General features: G+C 32.2%; 3 protein-coding genes across 3 annotated transcripts in view; 2 read left to right on the plus strand and 1 right to left on the minus strand.

The window, feature by feature from the left end:
• The first annotated feature begins 3,101 nt into the window (after positions 1–3,101).
• On the plus strand, positions 3,102–10,991 carry LOC148182193 (uncharacterized). Its single transcript, XM_088047241.1, has 6 exons — positions 3,102–3,191; positions 3,238–3,493; positions 3,550–3,707; positions 3,762–3,952; positions 4,003–4,230; positions 9,719–10,991. Exons 2-6 carry the CDS (start codon positions 3,243–3,245, stop codon positions 10,109–10,111), a joined length of 1,221 nt encoding a protein of 406 aa, XP_087903367.1. The 5' UTR covers positions 3,102–3,191; positions 3,238–3,242; the 3' UTR covers positions 10,112–10,991.
• A 4,089-nt stretch (positions 10,992–15,080) lies between these two features.
• On the plus strand, positions 15,081–16,351 carry mRpL45 (mitochondrial ribosomal protein L45). Its single transcript, XM_088050237.1, has 3 exons — positions 15,081–15,249; positions 15,302–15,961; positions 16,013–16,351. The coding sequence occupies exons 1-3, from the start codon at positions 15,205–15,207 to the stop codon at positions 16,289–16,291; spliced, it is 984 nt and encodes a 327-aa protein (XP_087906363.1). The 5' UTR covers positions 15,081–15,204; the 3' UTR covers positions 16,292–16,351.
• Positions 16,288–17,638, minus strand: part of loco (regulator of G protein signaling family member locomotion defects) — a 29,839-nt gene continuing 28,488 nt past the window's right edge. The window contains exon 6 of the mRNA XM_088050236.1: positions 16,288–16,980. Within this exon, the coding sequence (XP_087906362.1) occupies positions 16,391–16,980 (590 nt within the window). The 3' untranslated portion in view covers positions 16,288–16,390. The remainder of the gene's footprint in view (positions 16,981–17,638) is intronic.

A 17,638-nucleotide genomic window follows, 5' to 3' on the forward strand; every position in this document is an offset into this window, starting at 1 on the left:
TTATCACTAGAATTTGATACGTTTTTTCGTCGTTGGGGTCGCTGGCGTATGTACGGCGATGACCTTGAGGGAACTTTTTGCAAAGGGGAGAAATCAAAATTGAACAGGCTTGGTATAAGATGAAGTCGGCGATGGCTAGGAACACGGATTTCTACCCCCACCACCGGCCTTTCACCGTCTAGGTCATTGACTTTAACTAAATAACCTAGATGGTGCAAAGTACCCGCCATGATGTTCCTACTCACCAGCCATATTGGAAATAGTGGATTCAAATTTTTAGGCAACCCGCAATTTTCAAGTGTAATGTTTTACTCTAAGTTTAAATAAACCACCGAAAAAAGTCTAAAGAAACATGCAAAATTTGATAAATTATGACTAAAGTTGTATACCAAACGACCAAAATTATAAACAAGAGCTTTAATTAATAACTAGGTTTTATTTAACCATTTTAAAAATTTTCAAAACTGATCACTCCTACAATTTTAAATTATTTTTATACATTACAATTATACATTATACATTATAGAAACTACAGACCATTTAGTATTTACACTCATTATCATCGGATTACGATAAAATGGAACTAGTTTATCAAAAATCACTGAGAATTCTACAACCAAAAAAAGAAAACAGACTACCATTGACTTCTTACAAATAAATAATTATTTAACTCATTATTTAATCAATAACGACGCTTGTCAACTTATTTTAATGCCATCCTTGAAAAAACATCTTAGAAAAGTTATAATAACATTTTTTTTACCTTTTAAAGTGTAAAACAGATCTTGCAATATAGGCAACATTTGATACGCCGGTGTATCAGATTTATATTATTGCATACACAAATGCTATTTCCAAGATGGCCCATGCTAGGAACACGGATTTCTACCCCCACCACTAGCTTTTCACCGTCTAGGTATATTATTACCTATTCTGTGATTATAACATGTCACTGGTCTAGGTATATTTAACATGTTACTGGCCACCTTTGATGCTAGAAACATTAATAAACACTTTGTACAATAAAAATGTAATCCGTTTTTCATAATTTATTATCTGCATAGGGTCTGGCAACAATTATAGCCACTCCTAAAGTTGTCGTTAATATTAATAATTTATTTTTTGTCATCGTGAGAGTATTAATTTTATTAATATTACAGGAAACTAATCCGCTCATTTAAAGTTATTTTTAGACGTTCTCTGCATCTGATTATTAAAATGTACTCCCTCTGTCCGGAAATAAGTGTCCGATTTTGATTTTTCTTTTGAATTAAAGTTTTGTTAAGAAAGATTTGGAAACATATACAGGGTCCGGCAACACTTGTGTCCACCCCTAAAATCGTCTTTAATTTTAAAGATAAAATTTTGAAAATTTGCATACGCTCATAGTTGACAAAGCTCTAGAAGCTGACGTAAAAATTTGTTTTTTTATCACGGTTTGGTTGGCGTCGCGACGCCTAAGAAGTATAATTTTTAGCGATTTTTGAGTTTTTGCGGAAATATACGCGAATTCAATTTTATTTCAACATAACTGTGGTACAAATATCTGAGTTTTTATTTTAAATCTAATGCAAATTGTGTTTAAAATTTGCGAAAAAAACGTTGCTTTATCAAGTTAGTTTTCAAAATTATGACAGTGCAGCGGCAATCTACGTTTACACCAAAATTTCACAAGTCACTTCACTCACTTTTATAAAGGTTAATTTTGATTACCACGGGCATGTTGCACTTTATGGACACCAGAAATCGTTAATTAACATCGACAAAGTGACAATTTCACCAAGTAAGACTTTTGTTACAATCTAAAGCGAGCCAAAGAATAGATGTCATTTGTGACACAAGATGTTGACAGATGGGTGTATACGTAGTTCCCAATTTTGACATAATAAAATTGGAAACTAACTTGATAAAACAGCATTTTTTCCTCAAATTTTGAAGACAATTTGCATTGAATCTAAAATAATAACTCAGATATTTTTAACATATTTATATTGAAAAAAAAATTAAATTAGGGGTTGATATCACAAACCCTCACAATTACCTAACAATTACATTTTTAAGACGTCGCGACGCCAAAACTATCAGTGATAAAAAACAAATTTTTACGTCAGCTTCTAGAGCTTTGTCAACTGTGAGCGTATGCAAATTTTCAAAATTTTATCTTTAAAATTAAAGACGATTTTGGGGGTGGACACAAGTGTTGCCGGACCCTGTATAACTGCCAGTTACATTCATATTTAATAATAGATAATAGATAATAGATATTTACATAACAAGTACGGAAAGTGACCAATTTCGCACGAGTGTAAAAGTAGATGCACGAGGCGCCAGCCGAGTGCCGATATTACACGAGTACATGAAAGACACTTTCCGTCGAGTTATGTGCACTATTTTTCCTACGACCATTCATCATCAGGAAGAAACCGATAAGTTTCGACAATAGTTCATTTCTTATCTATTCTTAATAATATTTTTCTACAACCTTATAAAAAAGTGACGTATTCCACATATTTAGATAGTTCATGTTTTTGTACATCCATTTCCGAAAGTAAAAGTCACTAGTGTGATATGAATATATCCGCACAGACCTGTCAAAACTGGTTTGTCAAAAACGACCTAACCAATTCATTTTTTTCATTATGTTTGTTGTTTTACAGTGAATCGTCTAGATATTTGAGATCAAAATTTAGGAGTTACATTTGTATTTGAAAATAACTGTCAATTTTGACAGGTCTATGCGGATATATTCATATCACACTAGTGACTTTTACTTTCGGAAATGGATGTACGAAAACATCAACTTTCGGAGTCACTTAACCGTGAGGAAAATGCCACTTTCATATGGGGTCGTAGGAAAATATCTATTTCATTAAGGGTATGCGATGGAGAAAATTCTATTTTCACATGTATAAATAGGAGTAGAAAAAATAATTTGAATGCAGAAATCGATAAATCTAGTAGAGAGATGATCTATCCAACGGTTTGGACCGTCACGGTCGGAACTGTCGTATCGAACTCTGCGTGTATGGTTAGCTTGCGTGCTCTACCGAGAAACGCAGTGCGGGTTGCAGGTTTCATAAAGTCCCTAGATTTCCATTTAGGGATTTTCAGCTTTCACAAATAAACAGGAAGAAGCCTATTACCTATTCTGTGGGAAGAAGGGATATAGGGTTATAAACAACACCGTTAAGGTTTGTTATTACTGTTGTTACTTGCTGTGTTTATAACATGTTTTAGGAAAAATGTCGTCGTGTGGGGCCGGTCGAGGTAGGGGATGGTTAAATTTGCCAAAAAGCAACGAACCCCCAAAACCAATGGGGTTATCTCAACCTATAAACGACGCAACTGTCTCACCCCAATTAAGTTGTGAACATAAGGAATTAGTTGATAGAATCAGGGAATTCAGTGTAAATGACGATGGTATAATGTTCAATAGAAAACTGAAGAAGGTTCAATCTTATTGGTTGAACTGTTCTAGTCAGGATGATGTCAAGTAATTCTGCTCTTTGGTTTAAAATTTGTTGAACGTTATAAATTGTTTTGTTTTAGAGCAAGTTTTGGAGAGGTGTACAATCTTTCTTTAAATGATGCTGAACTAGGAATAAAGTTGGTCGCTCTCATGTCTGCACGCACATTTACTACACAGAGTTTTCATGAGTGCTGTCTACGTAATGAATTTCTTAAAAATCTCCAAAGAGATTTTGACAGTAAGTAAATGTACATTCAAGTTGTAAACATCTGAAATATTTAATATTTTTTAGATAGCAATCAACTTCAAACTACAAACCCATTACACTTCAGAAACTATGTTCAAATTATAGGGGAGTTCTTTAATAAAGCTAGACTGTGCCATGGATTACATTATAAAGTTTTAGCTCGTCCAATTTTGTCATGCTTAGAGCTTCTCCTGAACAGCAAAATGTTGCCTGATATTGTTGTTTTTACTAATCAAGTAAGTTCAATTTTTATTATAGAAGCCAAAAAGTAAAACTTTGATTTTAGTTATTTTTAAATGGATTAAATTTGAAGAACATGATACCTGAAGATTTTCTAAACCTGGGAATTAAAATTCGAACTATACTAGCTGCTGAACCTCAATTAATTAAAGATGCAAAATTGTGGTTGTTACTTGCATTAGACTTGTTTAATGTTCGGTTTGGAATTTTACCACCTGAAGTATATAAATATTATGAAAGTCAGCTTGGTAGTGCTGCAATGATTAATTTTCAAGTAAGTAAATGGAAGAGGTTTTTGCATGCAACTAGACATTTCAGTTTAACAATTATGGATAAAAAGTGAAGGCATGTATAATTGCTTTTATCATTTATGTATCTGGTAATTTGTTCGCAACTTGCTTTGTTATTTGGTGTTTGACGTTCTTTTTATTTTTGTGCTTTTTTTAATAAATTGATAATCATGTAAATTTTTTCTTGTTACAAAAATGCGTGCGGGGTCATTTCTTTTGCTAATAGTTCAATACGACTAATAATTGAAACTAAAATATATTACATCTCAATAAATATGTAAACATGCACTTAACATTGATTCACGTTAACTGTATGATTTGAAATATTTGAAAATTATTAAACAGAATAAATGGTATTTGCTGTTTGCCATCAGCACGTTTTCTAAAAAGTACTGTTGTTTTGCTCATTTGCCAATTTATAAAAATCTTTTAGGCTCGTTAATATTGGTGCTTGGGATCTTGTACGCAAAAATTCACACAAACTGAAGTAAATGACGATTTGACTTCTGATAAAATCCATTTAATAATGACTATAGTATAGTACAAGGTGTTTATAAATGTTTCTAGTATCTAGGGTGGCTATGAAATGTCAAAGAAATTTGCTGCTCGTTACAAATGTGGGTTTAGATTTTTCAACTGACATTTGTAGTTAACGTCAATCATTGAACAAAGTTAGTTTTGAAAACAAACTGTTCAAGTTGTAGTGTGTTACCTGAAAATCTAAAATTTTGACACAAAACCGCAACTGAAAAGTCGTAGACGTAGGTGAAATTTGAAATAATAGTTAACATATGTAGTTATATTCACTATGAAAACAAAGCGGCAAAATAGCGCAGCACAGGAATTCCAAAGCCCCCCTTGATGCTAGAAACATTTATAAACGCCTTGTAATAGTATGGTTTTTAAAAAGAATTTAGTTTATCATTGTGTAATTTCCTTATAACTCATAAGTAGAGCTTATTTCTGCATATTTTGATGTTAGATGCATATTTTACGATGTTTTAGCATTTTAGTGTGTTAAATTTTATAAATTCCGATTTTATTACCCTCTTAATACTTAGTGGACCATTACGAGCATTCCTTTAGAATTGCCCTTATCTAGTCTTTTAAAACCGATTTTGTAATTATAGAATGAGTTGTACTGAGAATTATCCTAATCCGGTATGTTGGGTCCGTTCGGTACGCGGTCAAAGGTAAATTAATTACTTTTAGTGAGGCGGTTTAATGTATCAATTACAGCAATAGAATGAGGGGGAATAGAGATACAAATATTTTTTTAATAGTTTTTAAGTTAATAAAGTAGTTGTAATCTAACAATAAAATAAATTGACTGCTTGGCATAAATAAGGGGCTAAGCGTTGAATCTTATTTTAAGATAATTAAACATTTTCGTTTATACTAGGCGTTTATATTAACCTGACTGCAAAAATTATATTGCAAGGCCATTACCCAAAACCAAAATAAATAATATAATTTTTGCAGTAAGGTTAATATGACAATACCTAGTCTACAGGCGATTTCTGAGTTGGTGTCCTCTAAGCCATAAAATGGGGCTACTGTAAATCAGTAATAATCACATCCTAATTACCCGACTTACGATTTTCTTTTGTGAATGTGGTGCGGGTACGACCCTCGATTAAGTGTTCTCCATCTTTGTTCATAACATCTGATAACAAGGATTGGAAAAGAAAAACAACAAATCACTAAAACGGTATCGATAATAGAACGGCAGTAACAAAACTGATCCAAAACAGGTGTGAATTATGACAGGGTTTGCCCTCTGCCTAAATTTTCCATTTAAACAAAGAAATAAAATAATACAAGATAGAATATTGAAGTAGCGGTGATGTTATCAGGAATAATTGAAGTTGCAAAATTTGTTCAATCTTTTACTGTCGGTTTTGTGTTTGAGAAGCTCTGATACCTCCCATGGGTCCTAACCATTTTATGACTTAACTTTAATTAACTTACAAGTGAGTTTGAATTGACGCTTACCCCGTTATTCATGTCAAATCTTCAATTGTGATTATTGTTAATATTATAATCGAGTAATAAATGTATGTATATTGTATACATGTGTCCCAGAATTCATGACCAAGAGAACAAGGAGAGGTGCCGACAGGAATATAGATGGTAAATTTCAAAACAAAGATTGCTTAAGTTTAATAGTATTTGAGAAAGGATAAAAAATTAACAACACAATCCCGAAAGCTTATTCTAGAGGTGGAGAAAAAGGCCATCTGAATTTCCTAGGGAACGAGAGTGTAATGTTCATCTGACCAATGATACAACGTGTTTATAAATGTTTCTAGCATCAAGGGTGGCTATGAAATGTCAAAAAAATGTGCCGCTTATTACAAATGTGGGTTTCGATTTGTCAACTGACATTTGCTGTTAACCTCAAACATGAAGCAAAGTAAGTTTTGAGAAATAAACTGTTCTAGTTATGGTTTACAATCAGAAAATGAAAAACTTAGACACAAAACCGTAACTAAAACGTCATTGAAGTAAGTAACAGTACAAATAATTTTCAAAATAGTTACATTCACAATGAAAACAAAGCGGCAAAATAGTGTACGACAGGAATTCCGAAGCCACGCTTGATGCTAGAAACATTTATAAACACCTTGTACTTTGTGCCCGATTTTGTTGCCGATTTCGTTTTTTCGTCTAATCTCGATTATTTTTTCAGCTAAAAAATTTTTGTTTTGAAATTTTGGTTCTGAATTGTTGCCTCCATAACCCTCTTTTCGCTGAGTCACGAGTTCTAGGACATCCTGTATATTGCATTAATACATTATAAAATAATTTTTTACCAAAATACAAATTAGTTTGTATGAAAAATTTGTATTTTGCCTCATCTGAGGAGCCGCCACTGCTAAAATAGGAGCCCACTATCAATTGGTAAGGAGTTTAGTGTAAACCACCATTTTGAATTTGTTACCTTACTTTTTGCAGTGTCAGTTTTGACAATCTCTATTTTTAATTTAAAAATTGATAGACCTTTTTGGTATTTCCAATATTACCGTTATATACCAAAGAAATATAATATCCATTCACAAAACATAAAAGTTACTATGGTTGGCGATAAAAAAATTACCCTAAACGGAACAGTTGGTGAGATTGGTAACCAAATGGTTATTTGACAATTATAATGCCAAAATTTCAAAATAAAATCTTTAATTTCGACTCACTCTGCAAGAAAACGTAAGAAATAGATAATTTCTGCATTGGAAAGTTTCAACAAGACACTAAGAAGTTCTCTACGGTAAACTAAAATTAGATAAACTGAACTGACATTGACAACAAACTTCAAAGTACAGTCCCATGAAAAGATGATTGAAAAGTACACTCTGATTTTACAGAAATCAAAGGTAACTTGATTTTTATGTTTTGTGAATGGATATTATTTTTATTTTATCTGCATTAGATACTAACGTCATAATAATTGACTTTTGACAACTTGTCAACAATTTGAAGTTTTAAACGTCATCAAGAACAATGCACAGACTACCCTAACATTTTTGAAATGACAAGATTTTTTTGTCCCCGGCTGTATCTCCCGAACGCTTCACATTTTAAGTTCCCCGCTCTAAAAATTAAATTAGTCAGTCAAAGAATTTTGTGATTTCTATTTTTATTTAGTTAATTTTGTATGTTTTATACTATACCAGAGCTCACTACTATGGGTCCACTCATTAAAAAGTTAAGTTGGCAGCAGCCCCTAGCGATTTTCATCAGTAACAATTGGCGGCAAAAGCGTTTGACCTTGACGCAACTGGCATGTGTCGAAGTCAATCGTCTTGCACAAGATTACCAAAACTTGTTAAATCTTTATTAAAATCATCCCTTTGCATCTAATTTTTAATTAATACATTCAACTTTGTTAACCTCAAAAATCGCTACATTCAATTTTCTCCATAAGGAATTGAAAGCCTGATTTACATCCAAAATTTTTCGAAAATTTACACAGGAGAGTGGACTGATAGCAATGAGCAACACTTTAGTTGATTTGCTCTGCTCGTTCACAAAATAGGCGACACACCGAGTGTTTCCGCGTGGAATTTCCACTGGAAATTTTACTCTTGAAATTTCCTAAAGACGTTTGCTGAGATTAATACATTTGAAAAAATGAATGTCTTTGATTGGTCGAATCTACAGGTGTCCCTGAACGCTCGCACTTCCTTTTAATGGGAAATTCTCTATCAAAATACAAGCATTTAAAGTTGAAAATTTAACTCCTATAGATTCGACCAATCGGAGACATTTAATTTTTCAAATCAACCAATACCAACAAACTTTTTCTGGAAATTTCACTAGTGAAATTATTTACTATTTACTGCGCGTCTTCGTGCAATTTAAGGAAAAATGTTCGCAGGTAACGGTTACAACAGAATGCTATGTAGCGATTTATGGGCTGCGATTGGCGAACTTAAAGTACTTGTAACTCAAAAACTAAATTACATTTAAGAATTATAAAAGCTGTTAAAAATATGTTATAAGTATAAAAGTTAGGGTTGTTAACGAGTCACTTTATTCATTTGTATGAAGATCAATTTTGATTAAGGCGGGCGTGTTTTACTTTTTGGACACTTGAAATCGTTAATCAACATCGAAATAATGATAATTTCATTAACTTATTATTGATAACTTGATAAAAAGCATTTTTTCTTTAAATTTTAAACATGATTTTCATAAAATATAAAATAACATTTGAAATATTTTTCATACATTTATAATGAAAAAAAAATAGAGCGATGGTTCTACAAATCCCCGAAAATTGCTAAAAATTACATTTTCAAAGAGGTCGAGACGCCAAAACTATCGGTGGTGGGAGATTCTAGTTTTGGCAACTACAAGGTGTTTATAAATGTATTCATAGTAAATATAACAATATTGAAAATTATTTATAATGTTACTTATGTCAACGACGTTTCAGTTACGGTTTCGTGTCGAAATTTTTAATTTTCAGGTTTCGAACAACAAATAATTTTTTCTCAAAACTTACTTTACTCTATGATTGAGGTTATCTACAAATGTCAGTTGAAAAATCTAAACTCACATTTATAATGAGCGGCAAATTTCTTTAACATTTCATAGCCACCCTTGATGCTAGAAACATTTATAAACACCAAGGTGTATAAGTGTATGCATATTTTCAAAGTGTTATCTTAAAGATTAAAGACGTTTTTGGGGGTGTTCACAAGTATTGCCGAACTTGGTGCAGTCCATTTGAATAACTTTATCCGGGGGACCAAAATGAGAATTCCGTGAAATAGTATGTCAGTTTGAGAGATTCCAGTGGCCAATGAAAGGTTGCACCAATTATTTTTAATGTAGTTTGTTTGTTTTCTTTAATTTCTCTCTTGTTAGTGCTGCGTTTGTTTGCTATAAAGGTGATATAAATTAAAACGATTTTAGTTTGTGACTTCATTTACTCCTAATATTTAATATTTATTGTTTTTTTTCCAGAAGCCACACGACGCCTTAAGCATACATACCTTGCACGTTAGTAAAGTGTTGGACAAATTCCAGAGCCCCGTCAGTGTTCTTCAGATATCAACTTCGCCTACCGAAGCCCCACAAAACGACATGCAAAATCCTCAATATATTAACTCCAATGAATCTAACGGTACTCAACAGAATAATAGGTGCCAGAAAGATCCACCAATAAAAAGTAAAGAAAAGACGGGACGCCCAATCTTAGGAGCTGGTGCTAGATTTATCCAAAAAAAAGGAAGTGATGATTCATTAAATCCGAAACAAAATAATGTAGGCCGAACCCAAAACAAAAAACATCCACCTTCTTTAAAGAGTAATAAGGGCTGGGAACATGACGACAGATTCGAAAATGATTACAATTAAGTGCAATGAGTAAGATACGATGATGTATGGCACGAATGTCTGCACATTGAATCTTATCACTTATATTGTTGCTCTTTAGAGTTTTATATACTTACGTCATTGTTGACATTTAATGTTATTTATAATGTCGTAATCGAATATTATAAATACTTACATTAAACAGTTAATAATATTGCTAATATTTACAATTAGACGAGTTTTGGGTGAATGATATTATTTATAATTCTTTTATTATAGTTATATTAAGGATAGTTGTGTACTTAAATGGTACATAATCTATATTTTATATAGTACAGTAAACATTTTATTGTGTCTTTATAATTAGCTAATTGAATTAAGTACATGCTTATAAAATTATAGTTATATGAAAGAAATGAAAAATGCGGTAGATAGCAGTAGTAATTGGAACTAAAAATTCTCAAATATACTTAACATACTTTTTGTAATAATGGTTAACTATAATACATCACACTAGCTGTATACATAATGTTTTTATACTTTATACTGTATTGTTTATTTTATTATTATTCTTTTGGTGTATATAGTCCTTAATTTAACAGTTTTAATATATTTATATAAAAATTCTAAATTTTTAGTATGTGTGCAGTGTTTATAGTTTCTAATTCATATTTTTAAATTAGCAATTTGTACAGAGTGGCGGCTCTTGGTTATTATTTAAGTTATATTTGTATATGTATATACGGACTTAGATTTTCTATTAAATAGTGATTGGTACATTATTCATCCTTTATTTCTTTAGTGTACTTATTCCAGTTCAAATATGTAATTATTTGTAAAAATGCAGGTTATTTAATGAAAAGGAAAATGATTACAATTTCTTTTCTGTATACCGAAAAAATAAATGGAAACTTTGATGACACTATCGTTGCATTTTTGTAAATTTGATTTAACTTTGCCCACATAATTAAAAGACGATTTCAATGTGTCGAATTAAGGAATGGAGATCTCGTTTACCTACCAAATTAGTTCTACTGTCACACAATCAACAAGAGTTCAATTTATTTTTCGTCGAATTTAATACTGACTCAACTTCTCTCATATGCGAAAATTTGTAGCTCGATTTCTGCCAATAGAAATAAAACACATAAAAATGTTGCAAAGCGAATCAAAGATTTTTTCCAACTCTTGACTCTTGACCTAAAAGGTAGGTGGAGTTAAACCAAAGTTAAAAACATTCTACAACAATTTACTAGATTTTATACAGGTGTTTGGGGTTTAGAGTACCAAATTTAAAACTGTTTTAATCATCGCTCTGATGATGGTAGACATTGCTATCGAAACGCGCGTCAGCATTTTTTGACGAAATTTGCTGTTGCGGAATAAATTGTATTTTTAATAATTTAATAGTAATGTAGTCTCATGAATTTGGCATCAAAAAATCACCAATAAATTACTTAGAAATCTCACAAATTGCGTATGGCCCCACGACCTTCGAGAGGGTGGCAATTTCAACCCCTCAAACACCGCCTCCAACAGTTTGGAAAAATCCGCAATGTAGCCCGATGAACTAGGTCTCAAAAAATCACAAATAAATCACTTAATAATCCCACATATCGCGTATAGGTTGGTTTTCGAATTGTGTGTTTTTTGTAATGCACGGATTATCGAGACACGGATAATCGAACGAACACCCTTGCACGGATAATCCTTACCCGGATAAACGAGGTTCTACTGTATTGCAAATTTTTATTTTTTATCTTTTTTTATCAAAGACGATTGATTTTGGGGGTGACCATAATAAGTGTTGCCTGAACTTATAAAATGTATTGCCTTAATGATAATTTTGATCAGTGAACGGTAAATGTTTAATTTCAGCCAGAATACAAGCTGGTGTCTCTATTAATTTTTGGTAAATTAAGTTCAATTTTGATAAAATCGTAACGTTTTTCTTCAGGGATATTTGCAAAATCCATGACGATACTAAATACAGCAGATATGGCAAATTCAATCTAATAGGATTTTTTGAATAAAGCCATTTTCTTGTAATTTACTTCGCGTTAGGAATATCTTTAAAAGTTAGGTATTATTCTAAGAAAAGTTGCATAGAATTGAATTTTAAATTTATTTATACCAAATGAGGAGTTTTTAAACGAAAAATTTCTAATTTTTGTTTTATAATAAGAATTGGCAAACCAAAATGAGCCATGAATTCTTTAGTACATACAATGTTGTCCATGCTCTCTTACACAATTTTGAACCACTTTCAACTTTAAATTTTGAGTTCCCATAAAGTATAATTTTATGCGAACTAAAAAATAAAAACAAAATTATTTATTTAGCAGAAATGAACAAAATAATATTTCATTATCAATAATTGACGATCGAATTTATAGCTATTTATTTGAGAAGGATATTAAGTAATTCATAATGAACGAGGACGTTATTTGTTAACGTCCGAGTTTTTTATGAATTACTTAATATCCGTAGTAAATACAAAGCTTTATCGAAACATGTACGAAGGTGGTAATGTTACCACTCAACAGTTTTGCAAATTTCCAGTTTTTGACGGAAGTTTTGAACGCGATGAAACAGCGAGAAAAGCATTTTCCAAGATATTTTATGTTAGAATTAATATAAATAAATGCAGATCTTCAGAATGTTTTTAATTTTGGTCTTTGGAGTTGCTTTCGTTTGCATAAAAACGTTGAATATTATGGATTAATGGCAACTGTGTTATTATGAGACGGTAACTATGCTATTATGAAACAGTAACTATGTTATTATGAATTATTTGTATCATCACTATTATGATGTACTTTACATGTAGGCATACAAAGGTATTAGATACATCTTAATGTTCATGTTTCGATAAAAAAATTTATGATTTAAAAAAAATCAAAATAAGAATTTTAAGTTGAAATTTTGTAAGTAATGTATTCTGAGGAACTTTTCTTAAAAATCAAAAATGTCCAACACTAAGGAAAAGTTCACTTTATCCAAAAACCCGTGGACAATCTATCATTTTCAAATTCTTTCTTCTAAAATTAAGGAAGTACAAAGCACTGAATTATTTTTTCGTGTAATCTGCAAATATTTCAATTTTATTTTAATGTTTATTGTCAAGCGAGAAACGCCTGTAACTTTTTTGCACGATCGGGCATTTTTGCATATTTACGAGGGTTGCTAGGAAGGCAGTAGAATAAATTTACCGACGACTTATCGGTAACTATTTTTGTTTTCATGGGCGGTAAATGCAAGGCTAAGTTGATTAAGAAATTATTGTTTATTTGTATTAATGTTGAAAGTACAATTATTATAAACAACAGGGACGTTACTTGTATTACAATTAGTATTACTTAAACAATAAGCACTAGAAGTAGAAGGTACCGTAAGGAGTGAAGAAACATTTGTTGAAATATCAACAGAATTTGATGTGCTTTGGGGAACTTCTCTGATGTTCTTATAGCTCTCGTCGTGCAAAATTTTTTCGGCACATTCGATTTTGTTTTGTAGAGAATCCTCAACATATGATTCTGCAACCTTCGTCGATTGCCATCCTCCGTGACGTTTTAGTCCTAAAACCTCTGTGCCTTTATTAGCTAGAAGTGTTGCCGAGCTTCGTCGAAATGCATGACCAGTGTAAAGAGAAGAATCTTTCAGATTTAAATATTTTGCAACTTTTGATGGCCAACTACCAATGGTATTTCTTCCAACAACTTGATTGTAGCACTTTCCGTTGGAGAATTTCATGAAGAATCTGTCACAAGCAGCATTCTTTGGGCGAAGACGAGCATATTTACGATAAATTTCAAGATAGTCGATTATTTCATCTTTACTATTGGTAACTGTAAAGCATCTTGAAGTGTTTGTCTTGGTGAAAGGTATTTTAACTATAATTAACAATCCTTGATCTTCTATATCCGTAACTCTTATGTTGTAAAGCTCTTCTCGTCTACAAGCACCCGCAATCCCAAAAATCATGGCGACCTAATAAAACAAATTATTTAAAAATAGATATTTAATAATGAAATCACAACTAACCTTTAGAATTAAATATTCGTTATCTGGTGCTTCAGTCAAAAATTTTAAAAGATCTTCTTTAGTGAAGATTTTCGATTTTTTTGGTTTCCACCCAGATGTCTTTCTCTTAAGAAAGGCAATTAATGTCGCATACTTCGAAATATCGATAGAATTATTGAGGAAAATCGTACATTTCAGCATCGAATATTCCGACCATAAACTGCCTAGAGATTTTAGCTTTTCGTTGCGATAAACGAAATAGGCCAGCAGCACTTTTTCATTAAACTCATTTAGCTTCTTTTTGTTGCACCACTGCTTGAAGTTATCGTAAGTATTTTGATAACGATTTTTCACTTTTCTGGGATCACCGCACTGCAACCAATCTTCCATGCAGCTTCTAATTCAATGTTTTCGTGGTTTTCACTTTCACTTTCACTCATTATTGATGCAGGAGATAATATAATTAGATTTTTTGAAGCAAACGACGCCGAAACCAGCAAAAATAATATGGCGGAGCTTGTTTGAAATCAAAATTGTATATCCATAACAACGAATCAAAGGCAACTTTTAAAAGCTGCAATGCCATTTTTTTTTCACCAATTTTATTATTTAAAACAATGCAAATTAATGCCCTCGTGCAAAAAACGTCATAAGCATCACGAGCGTTAGGTGCGTCCGATTTCGGACAAAAAACATTTGCCCTCAATCGGTAAAACGCACCTACCGCTCTTAGCGCTTAAATAACTATTTTTGCGATTTTTAAAATATCAAAGGAAGACGTCATTCGTTGGCGTTTTTGAACCACTAATTACGCCAAAAGTGTCCTAAAATAAACAATTACTACTCAATGGCAGTATAGATAATACATATTAAAAGGTTTTAACTCAGCCATAGTAAAAACACAGTCAAAAATAATTAAATACTGCATCTAAACAACGCTTTATACATATTTATTTAAATGGACCGGCACGGTTTGTTGATTCTCCATAGTGGGTGGTTGCATACTTTACAGGCGGTAGTGCCCGCACTTCATGTTTGATATAAATACATCATTATTATATTATTATATAAATAAAATGTTTATGATTAGATAGTTGAATAGAATTACCGAAATGGCCCTACGAGTTATAAACTTTGTGAGATCTCGTTTATTTCAGGTATAGCTTAGAAGTAAGTTACGAATCGTATAAATTTAAGGTTATGTTGCAGGAGTCTGTCTACATTTGCTCCGTTCCACTCACCCAGAATCAATTTTTCCGGCACAGACATACAAAACATTGGGATCCAAAATGGAAATCCCTTCGTCGTCAAAAAGTAATGAAAGTGGAGTTACCAAAATTTAATGAAGATCCAGAGGATCTTAGTGAAGAAGAGATACGCTCTCGTTTAAAAGAGCAAGGAATTTTACCTCCAAGACCATGGAATGAGAAACCATTTTTTCTTAGCTGCACAGGTGGAGTGTTTGAGGGTTATGTACCCCCTGAGGGTGATGGCAAAATCTCACCTATTCAAGTCCAAGGTGCCAAACAAAAATTAGAATATTTGGAGAAAAAGTCAAAGACAATGATTGCTATTCGTAAAATTAAAATGTTTGAAGAAGAATTCGACACTTCAGCATTTTGTAAAGAAGCTGAAAACATTTATGTAAAAATGCATGAATGCATTACAGAAAAAGATTTAGACAATTTAACAGATTATATTACTGAGCGTGCATATCCTGAAGTGATTCATAACATTGAAAATAAAACAATCTGTTGGAAATTCATTAAGAACATAGAGTTGCCGAGAGTAGTACATGCCAGATGCACAGATGTCATTACAAAAGAAAATATTTTTGGCCAAATAACAATTAGATTCCATACTCAACAGGTGGGTTAATTGCTATACATTTTAATTTTCATTTATTGTATAATTTTATAGATGCTGGCAGTCTACGATAGATTTGGAAGGCTGATGCATGGTAGTGAAATTATTGGTAAAGATGTTTTAGAATATGTGGTGTTTGAAAAACATTTGGCCAACGTGTATGGAACGTGGAGGGTTCATGCTAAAATAATCCCTGATTGGTTACCGCCAAAGGAACCTTCACCTTTAACATACTTAAGACCCATTGAAGAAAACACCGCAGTTACAGCCGTTGGTGAAAAAGTTCTCCCAGAAGGGAAGGAGTTAGAGGGAGCTAAAGAAAGTAACACTTAAAAACATACAAAAAATGTAATTTAAATATTAAATTAGATCTTAATATACAATTTCCAATAAGTTACCAGCATTTTTTTACAATATGATACAAGAATTAAACTAAACAAAGCTGCTTGATGGATGTTCTAAATATAATGTTTTGTTTTCATTTGTTGTTAGATCTTTTGGTTTATAAAATCCATTTTGTCCCCAGTTTGGTGGTTTTATGGGAACGATTTTAGGTTTGGGGGGTAATGGAGGTGGCTGAATACATTTAGGACTTTCTCTTTTACTTTCCGTCATACTTTCCATGCTGCTACATTTTACGGGCGTAGCTTGATGTGGCTGAAGACCTTCCTCAGATGAAAATTTATTGGAAGAATATATCCGTAAATTGTTCAAAATGTTCTGATTATGATTTGTGAATATGTTATTATTATTAGTTAAATTGTTGAAATCTTGAGTCAAAATAGTTCTATTTTCATAGTTGTACTGAGATAAATTTTGTACCCGTTTTGGACTTGAACCCCCTTTTTGATCGACATAGAAACGAGAATTGTTCGATTCTGCGATATTCCTAGGTGGTTTTCTCACGTCAGGTTCGCTGTTGTCTTTGTCTTTTAAAAAGTCTGGTAGTTCAAAATTGATTTCTGTCCCTCGTTGATCTTCCAGGCGCGATCTCTGTGCTCTAGATAATCCTTCCACGAGTTCTGTAATAAAAAAAAGGTAAAAATAGTGACATTATTACACGATTTTACAAGTTAATATTAACCATTGAGTTATTGATAGAATTTATTCTGAGAGTTTGTTATTTTATACAGGGTCCGGCAACACTTGTGTCCACCCCCAAAATCGTCTTTAATTTTAAAGTTAAATTTTTGAAAATTTGCATACCCTCATAGTTGACAAAGCTCTAGAAACTGACGCAAAAATTTGTTTTTTATCACAGTTTGGTTGGCGTCGCGACGCCTAAAAAGTACAATTTTTAGCGATTTTTGAGTTTTTGCGAAAATATTCGCAAATTAAATTTTTTTTCAACATAGCTGTGATACAAATATCTGAGTTTTAAGCGGGCCAAAAGATAGATGTCATTTGTGACACAAGATGCTGACAGATGGGTGTAAACGTAGTCCCCAAATTTGACGTAATGAAATTGGAAACTAACGGGTCGATTTCAAGTCACTGCGTTAACGCAAATTTGCAACCGTTGCCAAGGTATGAGCAATGTGATTGGCGTTGCTATGTTGCAAATGGGATTTGCAGTAACGCAAGTCACACTTGAAATCGACCCCTAACTTGATAAAACAGCATTTTTTTCTCAAATTTTGAAGACAATTTGCATTGAATCTAAAATAACAACTGAGATAT

Source organism: Gnatocerus cornutus, chromosome 1 (genome assembly GCF_029298725.1).
Source record: "Gnatocerus cornutus isolate USDA-ARS CGAHR chromosome 1, icGnaCorn1.1, whole genome shotgun sequence".
Classification (NCBI taxonomy): domain Eukaryota; kingdom Metazoa; phylum Arthropoda; class Insecta; order Coleoptera; family Tenebrionidae; genus Gnatocerus; species Gnatocerus cornutus.

Excerpts from the sequence above, each read along its gene's own strand:
- LOC148182193 (XM_088047241.1), top strand. The coding sequence starts at position 3,243 with ATGTCGTCGTGTGGGGCCGGTCGAGGTAGGGGATGGTTAAATTTGCCA. Across the intron at positions 3,494-3,549 it reads TCTAGTCAGGATGATGTCAA|AGCAAGTTTTGGAGAGGTGT; the intron begins GTAATTCTGCTC and ends GTTTTGTTTTAG. Across the intron at positions 3,708-3,761 it reads TCTCCAAAGAGATTTTGACA|ATAGCAATCAACTTCAAACT; the intron begins GTAAGTAAATGT and ends AATATTTTTTAG.
- mRpL45 (XM_088050237.1), top strand. The coding sequence starts at position 15,205 with ATGGCCCTACGAGTTATAAACTTTGTGAGATCTCGTTTATTTCAG. Across the intron at positions 15,250-15,301 it reads TGAGATCTCGTTTATTTCAG|GAGTCTGTCTACATTTGCTC; the intron begins GTATAGCTTAGA and ends GTTATGTTGCAG. Across the intron at positions 15,962-16,012 it reads TTAGATTCCATACTCAACAG|ATGCTGGCAGTCTACGATAG; the intron begins GTGGGTTAATTG and ends ATAATTTTATAG.